The following is a 14,085-nucleotide window of genomic DNA, read 5'->3' as shown; positions in this document are numbered from 1 at the left end:
AATATTTACACATGTTAAGTTTGGTGAAAATAAACACCGTTGTCAGTGAGATGACGTTTCTTTTTTTGCTGAGTTTACAATGTGTTATTGTGTGTGTGTGTGTTTGTGTGTGTTTGTGTGCATAATCAATGTTCCCAGGTTTCTCCTGCTCCTCCTCTGATGGTGTGTCCCTCCAGCTCCCCCAAGGACCTGTAACAGATCACCACACAAAGTGATGTATCCCTCCATCTCCCTCAAGGACCTGTAACATATCACCACACAAAGTTATTTATCCCTCCATCTCCCTCAAGGACCTGCAACATATCACCACACAACGTTATTTATCCTCCCATCTCCCTCAAGGACCTGTAACATATCACCACACAAAGTTATGTATCCCTCCATCTCCCTCAAGGACCTGTAACATATCACCACACAAAGTTATTTATCCCTCCATCTCCCTCAAGGACCTGCAACATATATCACCACACAAAGTTATTTATCCTCCCATCTCCCTCAAGGACCTGTAACATATCACCACACAAAGTTATGTATCCCTCCATCTCCCTCAAGGACCTGTAACAGATCACCACACAAAGTTATTTATCCCTCCATCTCCCTCAAGGACCTGTAACATATCACCACACAAAGTTATTTATCCCTCCATTTCCTTCAAGGACCTGTAACATATCACCACACAACGTTTTTTTAGAGGTATACTTTAAATAGATGCAGTATACTTTGATATCAAAGCATTAGCTCAATAAGTATAATACAGGTGTAGCATCTTAATATGATCATCCTGTTGTTGCAGGACATTTCCTGCACAGTATGAAATGCAAACTCGTAGTGTATTCAAGGTTTAAAAGAGTCTTCTAAAGTTTTGTATTTCCACTTCAGAATTTCAGACTTCATTTTCCCTAACTACAGATGTATCAAGCCCTACAAAAATGTCCATGCATTCTAATACACACAATAATTTACATATCCTTTTGCTGCAGGAGTACTTTCATTCTGTGAGAAACTGGTCAAATTAAGATCCTACACCTGTATTAGTGTCAATAGCATATGGATATTAGTCTTACCTGTGGCTTTGTGTGGCTTCACATGATAATAGACTGAATCTGCTACAGGTGGGGTTGCTGTTTATGTAGGAGGATAAACATCAGCATAATATAATAGTTATATCCAGAATAATATCAATAATAATATCCTAAATAATATCCAGAATAATGTACAGAATAATAAACATTTATTCAATATGGGGTCAAAGAGGAGTGAGGATCTGATAGGGGGAATATGGAGGGAGGGATGTCTAGTCTTACCTCTCTTCTTCTTGGCTTTGACATTCTTTTGGAGGTCAACCTCAGCATAGGTCACATCAACAGGACCAGCTGCTGCTGACAATGGACATTTGCAGTCAACAAATGCAGAAATTAGCTTAATGCATATTCTGCCTCTTCATTCGAAACAGAAAAACATAATCAGGCTGAGAGAGAGGTAATATAGGTGTAGAGAAGGGGTGGGCAAATTATGTTTGAGAAAATAAAATAAAACGTTTGTCCACCTCTGGAGTAGAGAGAATACAAATACAATAGTGAAATGTAGAGATTTCAATAGGCCGGCCTGAATGTTTTGACAATATTTAGGAGATAATTTGCTATGGGAGTGCAAATCCAAATGTATGTTAACATCAACACTATAATCCATAGTTCATCACACTGATGATTGTCAAGCCCTGGCCTATAGAACTCTAGCTAGTTTGGTCAGGGTGTGAATATATTCTAGGTTTTGTATTTCTATGTTTGGCCGGGTGTGGTTCCCAATCAGAGGCAGCTGTCGCTCGTTGCCTCTGATTGGGGATCATACTTAGGCAACCAGTTTTCCTGCCTGCGTTGTGGGATTTTGTTATCTTCATGTTTAGGCTTTTTTTTTGTGTGTGTGTGTGTGTGTGTGTGTGTGTGTGTGTGTGTGTGTGTGTGTGTGTGTGTGTGTGTGTGTGTGTGTGTGTGTGTGTGTGTGTGTGTGTGTGTGTGTGTGTGTGTGTGTGTGTGTGTGTGTGTGTGTGTGTGTGTGTGTGTGTGTGTGTGTGTGTGCGTGTGCGATGAGTTTGAATAGGAAATATAGCAAAATGAATAGGAAATGTAGTCATTGACAAGGTTAGAAATAATGAATTTTTTTTATATAAATAATAATTGTGTCCTTCAAACTTTGCTTTCGTCAAATAATCCTCCATTTGCAGCAATAACAGCCTTGCAGACCTTTGGCATTCTAGTTGTCATTTTGTTGAGGTAATCGGAAGAGATTTCACCCCATGCTTCCTGAAGCACCTCCCACAATTTGGATTGGCTTGATCACCACTTCTTACGTACCATACGGTCAAGCTGCTCCCACAACAGCTCAATAGGGTTGAGATCCTGTGACTGTGCTGGCCACTCCATTATAGACAGAATACCAGCTGACTGCTTAATAGTTCTTATATAGTTTGGAGCTGTGCTTTGGGTTATTGTCTGTTGTAGGAGGAAATCGGCTCCAATAAAGCGCCGTCCACAGGGTATGGCATGGCGTTGCAAAATGGAGTGATAGCCTTCCTTCTTCAAGATCCCTATTACACTGTACAAATCTCCCACTTTACCACCACCAAAGCACCCCCAGACCATCACATTGCCTCCACCATGCTTGACAGATGGCATCAAGCACTCCACAGCATCTTTTAATTTGGTCTGCGTCTCACAAATGTTCTTCTTTGTGATCCGAACACCTCAAACTTCGATTCGTCTGTCAATAATATTTTTTCCAATCTTCCTCTGTCCAGTGTCTGTGTTCTTTTGCCCATCTTAATCTTTTATTTTTATTGGCCAGTCTGAGACATGGCTTTTTCTTTGCAACTCTGCCTAGAAGGTCAGCATCCCGGAGTGGCCTCTTCACTGTTGACGTTGAGACTGGTGTTTTTGCGGGTACTATTTAATGAAGCTGCCAGTTGAGGACCTGTGAGGTGTCTGTTTCTCAAATTAGAAACTCTAATGTATTTGTCCTCTTGCTCAGTTGTGCACCGGGGCCTCCCACTCCTCTTTCTATTCTGGTTAGAGCCAGTTTGCGCTGTTCTGTGAAGAGAGTAGTACACAGCGTTGTACGAAATCTTCAGTTTTTTGCCAATTTCTCGCCTTCATTTCTCAGAACAAGAATAGACTGACGAGTTTCAGAAGAAAGTTATTTGTTTCTGGCCATTTTGAGCCTGTAATCAAACCCACAATTGCTGATGCTCCAGATACTCAACTAGTCTCAAGAAGGCCAGTTTTATTGCTTCTTTAATCAGCACAACAGTTTTCAGCTGTGCTAACATAATTGCAAAAGGGTTTTCTAATGATCAATTAGCCTTTTAAAATGATAAACTTGGATTAGCAAACACAATGTGCCATTGGAACACAGGACTGATGGTTGCTGATAATGGGCCTCTGTACGCCTATGTAGATATATCATAAAAAATCAGCCGTTTTCAGCTACAATAGTCATTTACAACCTTAACAATGTCTACACTGTATTTATGATCAATTTGATGTTATTGTAATGGACAAATAATTTGCTTTTCTTTCGAAAACAAGGACATTTCTAAGTGACCCCAAACTTTTGAACGGTAGTGTATATATATGTACACATTGTAACTCATCTTAGATACACTGCTTCAATTTTTTTCTCAATATATGTCACAGTTGAGAGTCACCTTTCTTTTTCTTGTCCAACTTGTTCAGTTGAATCTGGGCGTAAGTCACATGACTTGGTCCAGCAGCAGAAGCACCAGCAGCATCTGAGACATAATACACAAACACCTCCACTTAGTCAAACTCTACATGTCATATTAAATGAAGACAAGCAGGCTACTACACATTCATACTGAAAACATTACATTACACTACCATTATCATTGTTGTCTGAGGGATTGATCGTATCGTAGATGTTAGCATCACCTGTTGGTCAAAAAATAGAGAGAAATCTTTGTTAGTTTGGTTATTCCTGAGCTTGCCTATGAACATAGAGTATGATAACATGTTGTAAACAAAGTGGATGTTGATGAGCCAGTGTATGAGGTTACAGAGAGAGGAGAGTGGTAGAGGTCTGGGCTGAGAGACTGACCATGCTGCTGATGTGTATACCCAGTATCAGGAGCCTGGCCCTGGGTAGATCCTTGGTCCTGTTGGGGGTCCTGGTTGGTGCTCTGGGGCTGAGGGGGCCTACAGGGAGAGAGATACTCAGCATAGGAAGCACAGAGAAGATGTTATACTGTACGTATCAATATAGTTGAGAGACAGGTGTACTCACCAGAATATTCTGATGAAACAGGAACCTGTAATGACAAACACATTGTGTTATGTACTGAACTTTCTTCAAAAACCTATATTTAGAAATGTCTCTCCTAAACATGTAATAGAATGTTTTGTATTAAATGAGAAACAGCCAAAGTCTCACCTTTGTTGTTTTGATTTCTCCACAGCAGGACCAGGAGAATGACCAGTAGAACACCAGCAACAACCAGACCCACAACCACTCCTACTAGGACTGATGTAGAGGATCCATGAGCTACGACTGGAGAGACTGGAGAGAGAACAGCACAGACTCTGATAGAGGTTATATAGGTTTAGAGTATAGAGCATGAAAAGAAAGTAGGCTGGCCCATCTTTTGACAATTTAGTTGAGAGATCATATTTTCTAGGGGAGTGCAAATCTAAAACTATATTAACATCAACACTTAAATGACATGTTTTTCACACAGATAATAAAAAGGTAACTAACTTGTGATCATAAATGTTTTCTCACCTCTCACTGTCACCCAGCTTCCTGGTGATTCTCCTTGACCAGATTTACACTTATAGAATCCTTCATCTGACTTGGATACTGTAGGGATAGTCATCTCTCCTTTGGTCTCATTCTTGATGAGTACTCCATTTTTGTAGAAATCAGATTTGAAGTTTGAGCTGACTTTCCGGTATTTACAGCTCAGAGTCAGAGAGTCTCCTTCAGTCACGGGATGGACAGGGCTCTCCAGGATCACATCACCATCTGTGTAACATAATATATAAATAATACTGTAAATCTGGAGTCATCCCTAACAATACATCAACATCTTATGAGCTTGTATTTATGAGATGCAATCATTCAGTTACAGAATTGAACATCCTATCATATATATGTAGAAATGTTAGTGAGGGTTGTACAATAAACATACCATTTACAGTGATGTTGACAGCATTACTGTAGTCTCCTGATCCAGACTCACACCAGAACACTCCACTGGACCATGTGTATGTGTTGCTGATGGTACATGTGGACCCTGTTGTTGATCCCCAGTTAGAGACACACCCTGACCTCACTCCTCTCTCTCTGTAGCTCATCAGTCTCCATCCAGTAGAGTTCCCCTTCTCCTCACAGCTCAATGAGAGAGACTTTGATGTAAAGTGTTGTGTTGTGTTGGGACTTATTCTGAGAGACACTGAAGGCTGCAGATCTGAAACAAAGAGACAGAGTCAAACCTATAGTTATATATACACATGAGGGTGACTTAAATATGATTCAATACAATTTCAATGCAGTTAGTTACCTCCTGACCAGAGAAACTGAGGTTCACTGTAGAGTGTATCATAGACTGGGTCTCCTCTCCCAGCTCTACACACATATCCTCCTGTGGGAGTAGGACCAGAAGGGATCAGAGTGTAGGAGTCTTCAGTAGTCCCATTGCCTCCTTCTGGTAGACGCTCAAAAATGTAGGACTGCTCTGTTAAAATGGGAACAGTCCTGTACCAGGAGAACCTCCAGCCTGTAGACGTCTTGTCAACTTCACAGCTCAGAGACACTGAGTCTCCAGGGTTCAGCCACTGAGGATAGATACTCAGAACAGCCTTGGGTTGAACTGTGATCAGGCAGAGGACAGGTTTGAAACTTTCAGTCTTAGCAATGATTCTTGTTACCCATGGAGATGTTTACATGATTAGATAGACTTACCAGACACAGTCAGTTGTACAGCATCACTGGTCTTGGAGAACGTCCTTCCCTTTACACCCTTACAGGTATATGAATCACTGATAGACATGTAGACAGGACTGATTCTGTTCTCAGACTTTGTATTAGAGTAGACTGGATGACCATTCTTATACCACTCATACTGCCATTCAGTGTCTCCTCCTCCCTGTATGTCACATCTCATAGTGACAGTCTCTCTAATGAATATCTGTGTCCAGTTGGGTTGGAGGGTCAGAACAGCAACAGGTCTCTCTGCACAGACACAACACAGACAACTAACTGAATATACAGTTATGAATGTATTTATTTATTTTCTACTCATGACTATAACTTCAAGTTAGCTACAAGTGTTATGATACAGTAAGCAGACAAAATATTTTACCCTAGATTACTTTATGTCCATATAAAATAGCAGCTATTTATCATAAAACTGTTTTAGACTCACCAGTAATGTTTATCTGGACTGGGTCACTGTACAGGGTATAGTAGACTGGGTCTCCTCTCCCAGCTCTGCACCAGTACTGTCCTCCATCAGAGACACTGACCCTGCTGAGTGTGTAGGAGTATCCAGAGGTTGAGGTTACTGGTGTAGAGTCTGGTCTGTGTCTGTACCAGTAAAACTCCCATCCATAAGACTCTACTGTACAGGTCAGTGTCACACTGTCTCCTGTGAATACGTTCGCTTGGTCTAAACTCAGTGTAGCCGTCGGACGACTATCTGTTGGAATCAAGAAATGTGTGTGATGCATCTGGAAAACATGGATCTGATCTGCTGCATGATATGTCCTCTTGATGGGTAAAGGTTAAACATTCAGTGAGGCAGAATAGTCTACAGACACACAGAAAATGTCTACATGATTGACTCAACAACAACAGTGTCTATCTATCTGTATGACCAGAGAGAGAACAGAACAAAGTAATGTACCTTTAACAGTGAGAGTGACAGGATCACTTGGTAGTGAAGATGTGGGTCTAGACACTGTGTTCCCTTCACACCAGTACTGACCCTGGTCAGACACACCAGCTCTACTGATGGTGTGAGAGACTCCAATGTTACTGTAACCAGACTGGGATACTACATTATCATTCCTGTCTTTGTACCACTGATAGCTCCAGCTACTGTCAGACCCTACTGAACACGTCAGAGTAACTGTCTCTCCAGTGTATGCAGGGTTTGGCTTTACAGTCAGTGTAGCTTTGGGCAGAGCTGTGAAATAAAGCCGAACACATCTGGATACATGCCTGGTAATTCAGCTGTTTCTGTAACGTTGTGATTAAAGTCTATTTTACATATGGAATGTTGACTCCATTCAGTTAGAATTGACAGTGTTTACAGTATATTTATATTAAGTGTGTATACAGTGTATACATTTATATTAACCCTCAGTGGCTCTGAATTTAGAAAGTCTAGATTGAAGACAAACAGTGAGCTCACCATTGATGATGATGGGGAGAGCTGAGCTGCCATATGAATTCTGGGGCCGACCGTTCCTCATCCCACCACACTTGTACTGACCAGCCTGGTCAGGGAGAGAGATGGAGTTTTTTCTGGTCTGAATGGGAAGCACTTGGTTGTCTCTGAACCAGTGGTACGTCCAGTCTGTGTAGTTTGATATGTCACACTGCAGAGTGACTGTCTCTCCAGGGTAGAGGAGACCCTGAGGAGTGACTATCTTCACTGAGGCCGTGGGCAGAGCTGTGGAAACAGTTATATGAAGACAAATGCAGTCAGAGTGGCTAATATTGCGTTGATTTCATCACAATCCACACAGTAGAGCGCAACGTTGAGTACCAATATTACCTTACTTTAGTAGGTAATATGGTAACTTTTATTTTGGATTTACATACACACCGGCAATGTCCCCTCTAAACTGCGCGTACGCGGGACCGGGGAACTTCCGTGGGCACAAAAAATACAAACGCGAGCAGAGAAGAACGAGATTGATTTTCCCATTTAGTTAACACTATCAACGTTGCACTCTACTGTGTGGATTGTGATCAAATCAACGCAATATTAGCCACTTTCAATGTAACATACCGAAACAAAACAAACTATGCAAGACTTAGTATGCAAAACTAACTGTGCAATATATCTTCCTGTAAACAGAGCGCACTGGCGTAGGATTCCATTACACTGACTTCCCGACTCAGGCCCTCTACACAGACCGGTGCGCCATAACCAATCAGAGCTGTAGTAGGCCTATAATGCAAATATCCATTGCCAAAAATGGATCTGTGCAATTCACTTTGAACTGGACTGTATGAGCAGTCGCAAGTAGATGAGCTTGATTTGAGCTCAAAGTGAGAGCTGCATGTAGCAAAGTCTGCACATTTGTTCATATTATTTGCTAGTTAGTGAGTTATTAGCCCAGTTATAGCTAATTTCTAGTCAACAATGGGGGAGTGGTTGCTTCCTACAAGAGCACAAAATGTGTGCATTTTTAGCCATCTTTGAAAAGGGAGTCAGGTAAAGAGCCTTTGTTATGCCTTAATGGGGCAGTGTTGTGTTTTGAGACGGTCTGAATAAGCTAACTTGCCAATTGGCAGAGCATAGCATAATTTGTTTGATTTGCTAATAATGGCATGGGAATAATGATGCATTTTATTTTGTAAAGTGCTTTCTTGACATTTTCAGTCACCTCCTGGTCTGAAGGACAAGTGGATAAACAGGTTAATGTCAAGCCCTGTATGTTTTTTTGTTCTCAAAGTTTAATGGAATGTAGGTCTACATTGAACCCCACACATTGGCTGCTACTGTAGGCTGAATAATAGAACAGCTATTTCCATGGTAAAATGGTATGGGATGTATTTTTCTCCATTATTTTTTATGGTAGGCCACTCTGGTAGGCCTACATTATGATCAAATACCCACAGTAGTCTATGTGGCCACTGTTAATACTGTAACTTAAAGTGGGTACAGTCTCAGTGTTCACAGTAAACGCGCTCCGGAAGTTGCACAGAATTTTCACAATGTTCAAGTTTGCGCTCAGTAGACTTGAAATTGGCTCAGTGCTGAAAGAAATTGAAGGAACATTGCACACAGACCATGTCTACATACACTGAGTGTACAAAACATTAGGAACACCTGCTCTTTCCAGGATTAGACTGACCAGGTGAATGCTATTATCCCTTATTTATGTCACTTGTTAAATCCACTTCAATCAGTGTAGATGAAGGGGAGGAGACAGGTTAAAGAAGGATTTTTAAACTTTGAGACATGGATTGTGTATGTTTGCCATTCAGAGGGTGAATGGGCAAGACAAGATTTAAGTGCATTTCAACAGGGTATGGTAGTAGGTTCCAGGTGCACCAGTTTGAGTGTATCAAGAACTGCAACACTGCTGGGTTTTTCACACTCAACAATTTCCTGTGTGCATCAACAATGGTGCAGCACCCAAAGGACATCCAGCCAACTTGACACAACTGTGGGACGCATTGGAGTCATTATGGGCCAGCATCCCTGTGGAACGCTTTCGAAACCTTGTAGAGTCAATGCCCTGATGAATTGAGGCTGTTCTGAGGGAAAAAGGGGGTGCAACTCAATATTAGGTAGGTGTTCCTAATGTTTTGTACACTGTGTCTATATAATATGACATAAATAGTGTCCATTTCTATGACAACAAAACAGACAGCAAAGTAACTCACCATTCACAGTGATGGTGAAAGGATCACTGATGATTGATGATATGGATTTGGACCCGTTCTCTCCCTGACACCAGTACTGACCCTGGTCAGACACACCAGCTCTACTGATGGTGTGAGAGACTCCAATGTTACTGTAACCAGACTGGGATACTACATTATCATTCCTGTCTTTGTACCACTGATAGCTCCAGCTACTGTCAGACCCTACTGAACACGTCAGAGTAACTGTCTCTCCATGGTATGCAGGGTTTGGCTTCACAGTCAGTGTAGCTTTGGGAAGAGCTGTGAAAACATATCACAGATTAGACATATTACCTAAAGTGGATACATTAGTAGCTACTGTATCTGGGAGCTGTTGGGGTGTATGGTCAGAACAGCCTTTGCCACTCCTGCTCAAAATCAAACCAGTATGAAACAATTGCCTTACACATGTTATTTGTGACACTACAAACACAAAATATATGCAGCCAAAAGCAGCTTTAAAAATCACAAATAAAGAAATAGAATGAAGCATTAAGAGATGGAGGCTTGATGAAGTGAACAAATATCTACCATCATCATCTTCAGAGTGTCCAGAGTTGATGAGTGTACTCAGCACTACAACAAAGAAAGTAATATTGCACCAATATTAGCTTGCAATAAATAACAACATGCCATATTCATGTTACTGATTAACAAATAGTTCCTGACCTATATTTTAAAGGAGCAATCTGTGATTTCTACATAGATTTTGCACTTTTAAATGAATAATAGCCATTAATTCTAAAAGAGCATAACTTTTAATAACTTCATTAGCTTACCATTATGGAAAAAACACATGATTCCACATGTAGGAAATCACGTTTTGGAACACTTAACGTGATGATATTTCACATGAAGTTTCACGTGGATCTTCACATGTGATGAAATAACCTTTCACATGTGAAATCATGTAAAACCATGTGGTTTTGGAACACTTCACATGTGATGGTATTTCATATGAAATTTCAGATGTGGATATTTTTCACATTACATTTCACAGGTGATGCACTGCAGACTAATATTTGTCGTTAAGATATCCCCGGAATGTCACGCAGTCTCACTGTTTTCAACTTTCATATTTGGAACACTTTGACATAAATTATTACATTGTGTTTGTTTATTTATACTGAAATTATTATTCAAGGTGTCCATTATCATCCCCTTGACCAAGAAAGGGAAAGTAACTGAACTGAATGACTACCGACCCGTAGCACTAACTTCCGTCATTATGAAGTGCTTCGAGAAACTTGTCAAAGACTACACCACCTCTTCCCTCCCCGACACACTCGACCCTCTCCAATTCCCCTACCACCCCAACAGATCCATGGACGACACAATCGCCATTGAACTGCATGCTGCCCTTACCAACCTGGACAAGAGGAATGCATATGTGGGGATGCTGTTCATTGACTACAGCTCGGCCGTCAATACCAAAGTGCCCTCTAAGCACACCAGCAATCTCACAGCACTGGGACTGAACTCCTCCCAATGCAACTGGGTCCTGGACTTCCTGACAGGCAGCCCCCAGGTGGTGAAGGTAGGCAACATTACCTCCTCAACATGGATTCTCAACATGGGGGCCCCACAACGGTGCTTCCTGAGTCCCTTCCTGTACTCCCTGTATACCCACAACTGCGTGGCCTCACACAGTTCCAACTCCATCATCTAGTTCACTGACGACACGACAGTGGTAGGATTGATTACCAACAATGACGAGACGGCCTACAGGGAGGAGGTAGGCACTCTGACGGTGTTGTGCCAAGTAAACAACTTCTCCCTCACCTTAAGCAAAACAAAGGAGATGATTGTGGACTTCAGGAAGAACCAGGCTGAGCACGCCCCCATCCTCATCAATGGGGTCGCCGTGGAGATGGTCAAAAATGTAAAGTTACTCAGCGTACACATCTCCGAGGAGCTGAAATGGTCAAACCACACGGAAACCGTTGTGAGGAAGGCACGACAGCGACTCTTTAACCTCAGGAGGCCCTCACAGTATTCTACAGGAGCACCATCAAGAGCATACTGTCAAACTGCATCACAGCCTGATACCGACAATTACCCTGCCCACACCCCAATGAACATTTGTATTTATCATTGTCACAGTTGTAAATATGTATATTTGATCATTGTATCATTCACACCTGAACTGTTGGACATCAGAGCTTAAGTCTTTCGCTGTACACTGCAATTATATCTGAGACCCTCTGCATGTGACTAAATTCAACATGTCCTCACCTGGGATTTTGAACCAACCTTTTGGTTCACGACATTCCGATCATCCTGCCACGCCACCATATCTGTGTCAATAACTGATTTCACCTGTATTCCTACACTTTGAACTTCAAAGTCAATCTCAGCTTTGTTTAAAATACACTCAATAAAACCTATTATATTTATCGTAGTGATTCAGGAGTAACATTGATAAGAGTAATATGCCACATCAGCATTAGACAATTATACAGAAAACCCTCAAATTGCTGAATCCAATAAATGAAATCAATGATGAGAGAATAGTCAGATTAACTGATAACTAAAATAGCAATGCAGATGGCATTATTTTGCAAAGTGCGGAGATATATAGGTAATTCAACTGTAGGGGACTTCTGAGAATGCTACAGACTTTGTAGCGTAGCAGAAAGATCAGTGTACCTCAAATCCAGAGGTTGTGAGTTTCAAATCCCAGGTGGGGTCATATTTAAAGTCAGCACTAAGTGATCATGTCAAATGTACAGCACATCAATTACCTTAAAACCCCTATACCATTTCATTACATCCCTTGCAAAAAAAAAACTCACGTGAGATGTGCGGTTTCATGTGAAATTTCACATGTGAAAACAAGAGACACGTGAGGTCAATCATGAAACCATATGTTATGTTCATATTTATTAAATTCATGTTAACACCACCTTTTCACATGTGAGAAAAATAACATATGAATTGCAAAACTTTCACGTGAAAATATAATTTTCATTTTCACGTGTGAAAAACATATACATGGGAAAACCTAACTCTCTGTAGAATTGCGTTTTCACATGTGAAAAAAATTCACATGTGAAAATCGAATTTGCAGTTTTAGATGTGAAAATGTTGTCAAGTGTAGTTCCATGGTATCGCGTTGAAATTTTGAATCCCCATGTTGTCACATTAATTTGTTCACGTGCTCAAACATTTTCACATGTGTAGTTTAATATTATCACATGTCGCTTTTACATGTTGTCACATGCCAGCAGCATACCACCCTTCATCCCACTGCTGGCTTGCCTCTGAAATGAAGCAGGGTCGGGCCTGGTCTGTCTCTGGATGGGAGACCAGATACTGCTGGAAGTGGTGTTGGAGGGCCAGTAGGGGGAACTCTTCCCTCTGGTTTTAGGAGATCGCAATGAAGTGGACATTACCCTGCTTAGGGTGCTGTCTTTTAGATAGGAAGTTAAATGGTTGTCCTGACTCTCTGTGGTTATAAAAAATCCCATGGCACTTATTGTAAGACTAGGGGTGTTAACCCTGGGGTAATGGCAAAATTCCCAACCAGGCGTCATTCCATTATGGCCACCTAATCATCCCCCTCATTCCTGATTGGCATAATACAGTGTCTTCAGAAAGTATTCACACCCCTTGACTTTTTCCACATTTTGTTGTGTTACAGCCTGAATTTCAAATTGATTCAATTGAGATTTTTTGTCACTGGCCTACACACAATACCCAATAATGTCAAAGTGAAATTATGTTTTTTGAAATGTTTACAAATTAATACAAAATGAAAAGCATTCATTTCTTGAGTGAATAAGTATTCAACCCCTTTGTTTTGCAAGCCTAAATAAGTTCAGGAGTGAATTGTGCTTAACAGGTCACATAATAAGTTGCATGGACTCACTCTGTGTGCAATAAGTGTTTAACATGATTTTTGAATGACTACCTCATCTCTGTACCGCACACAGACAGTTATCTGTAAGGTCCCTAAGTCGAGAAGTGAATTTCAAACACAGATTCAACCACAAAGACCAGGGAGGTTTTCCAATGCCTCTCAAAGAAGGGCACCTATTGGTAGATGGGTAAAAATAAAAAGAGCACATATTGAATATCCCTTTGAACATGATGAAGTTATTCATTACATTTTGGATGGTGTATCAATACACCCAGTCACTACAAAGATACAGGTGTCCTTCCTCACTAAGTCGCTGGAGAGGAAGGAAACCACTCGGGGATTTCACCACGAGGCCAATGGTGACTTCAAAACAGTTACAGAGTTGAATAGCTAAGATAGGAGAAAACTGATCGATCAACAACATTGTGGTTACTCCACAATACTAACCTAATTGACAGAGTGAAAAGAAGGAAGCCTGTACAGAATAAAGATATTCCAAAACATGCATCCTTTTTGCAACAATGCACTAAAGTAATACTGCAAAACATGTGGCAAAGCAATAGACT

At 41.0% G+C, this 14,085-nt stretch overlaps 1 protein-coding gene across 1 annotated transcript; it reads right to left on the bottom strand.

Moving 5' to 3' along the window:
• Nucleotides 1-1,304: 1,304 nt before the first annotated feature.
• LOC311122502 (Fc receptor-like protein 5) lies at nt 1,305-10,067 on the bottom strand (the record flags this gene model as incomplete). The annotated part of the gene is made up of 15 exons (XM_084196843.1): nt 1,305-1,379; nt 3,701-3,784; nt 3,894-3,944; nt 4,111-4,208; nt 4,297-4,321; nt 4,444-4,569; nt 4,792-5,034; nt 5,201-5,479; nt 5,573-5,881; nt 5,974-6,243; nt 6,437-6,709; nt 6,917-7,198; nt 7,427-7,687; nt 9,637-9,918; nt 10,064-10,067. Coding segments are annotated over 15 exons (2,662 nt in total), but the record flags the coding sequence as incomplete, so codon positions are not given.
• Between the last annotated feature and the right edge of the window lie 4,018 nt (nt 10,068-14,085).

Source organism: Coregonus lavaretus, assembly GCF_964263955.1.
Source record: "Coregonus lavaretus genome assembly, contig: HAP1_SCAFFOLD_1462, whole genome shotgun sequence".
Classification (NCBI taxonomy): Eukaryota; Metazoa; Chordata; class Actinopteri; order Salmoniformes; family Salmonidae; genus Coregonus; species Coregonus lavaretus.
This window is presented reverse-complemented; position numbering and strand designations above follow the sequence as displayed.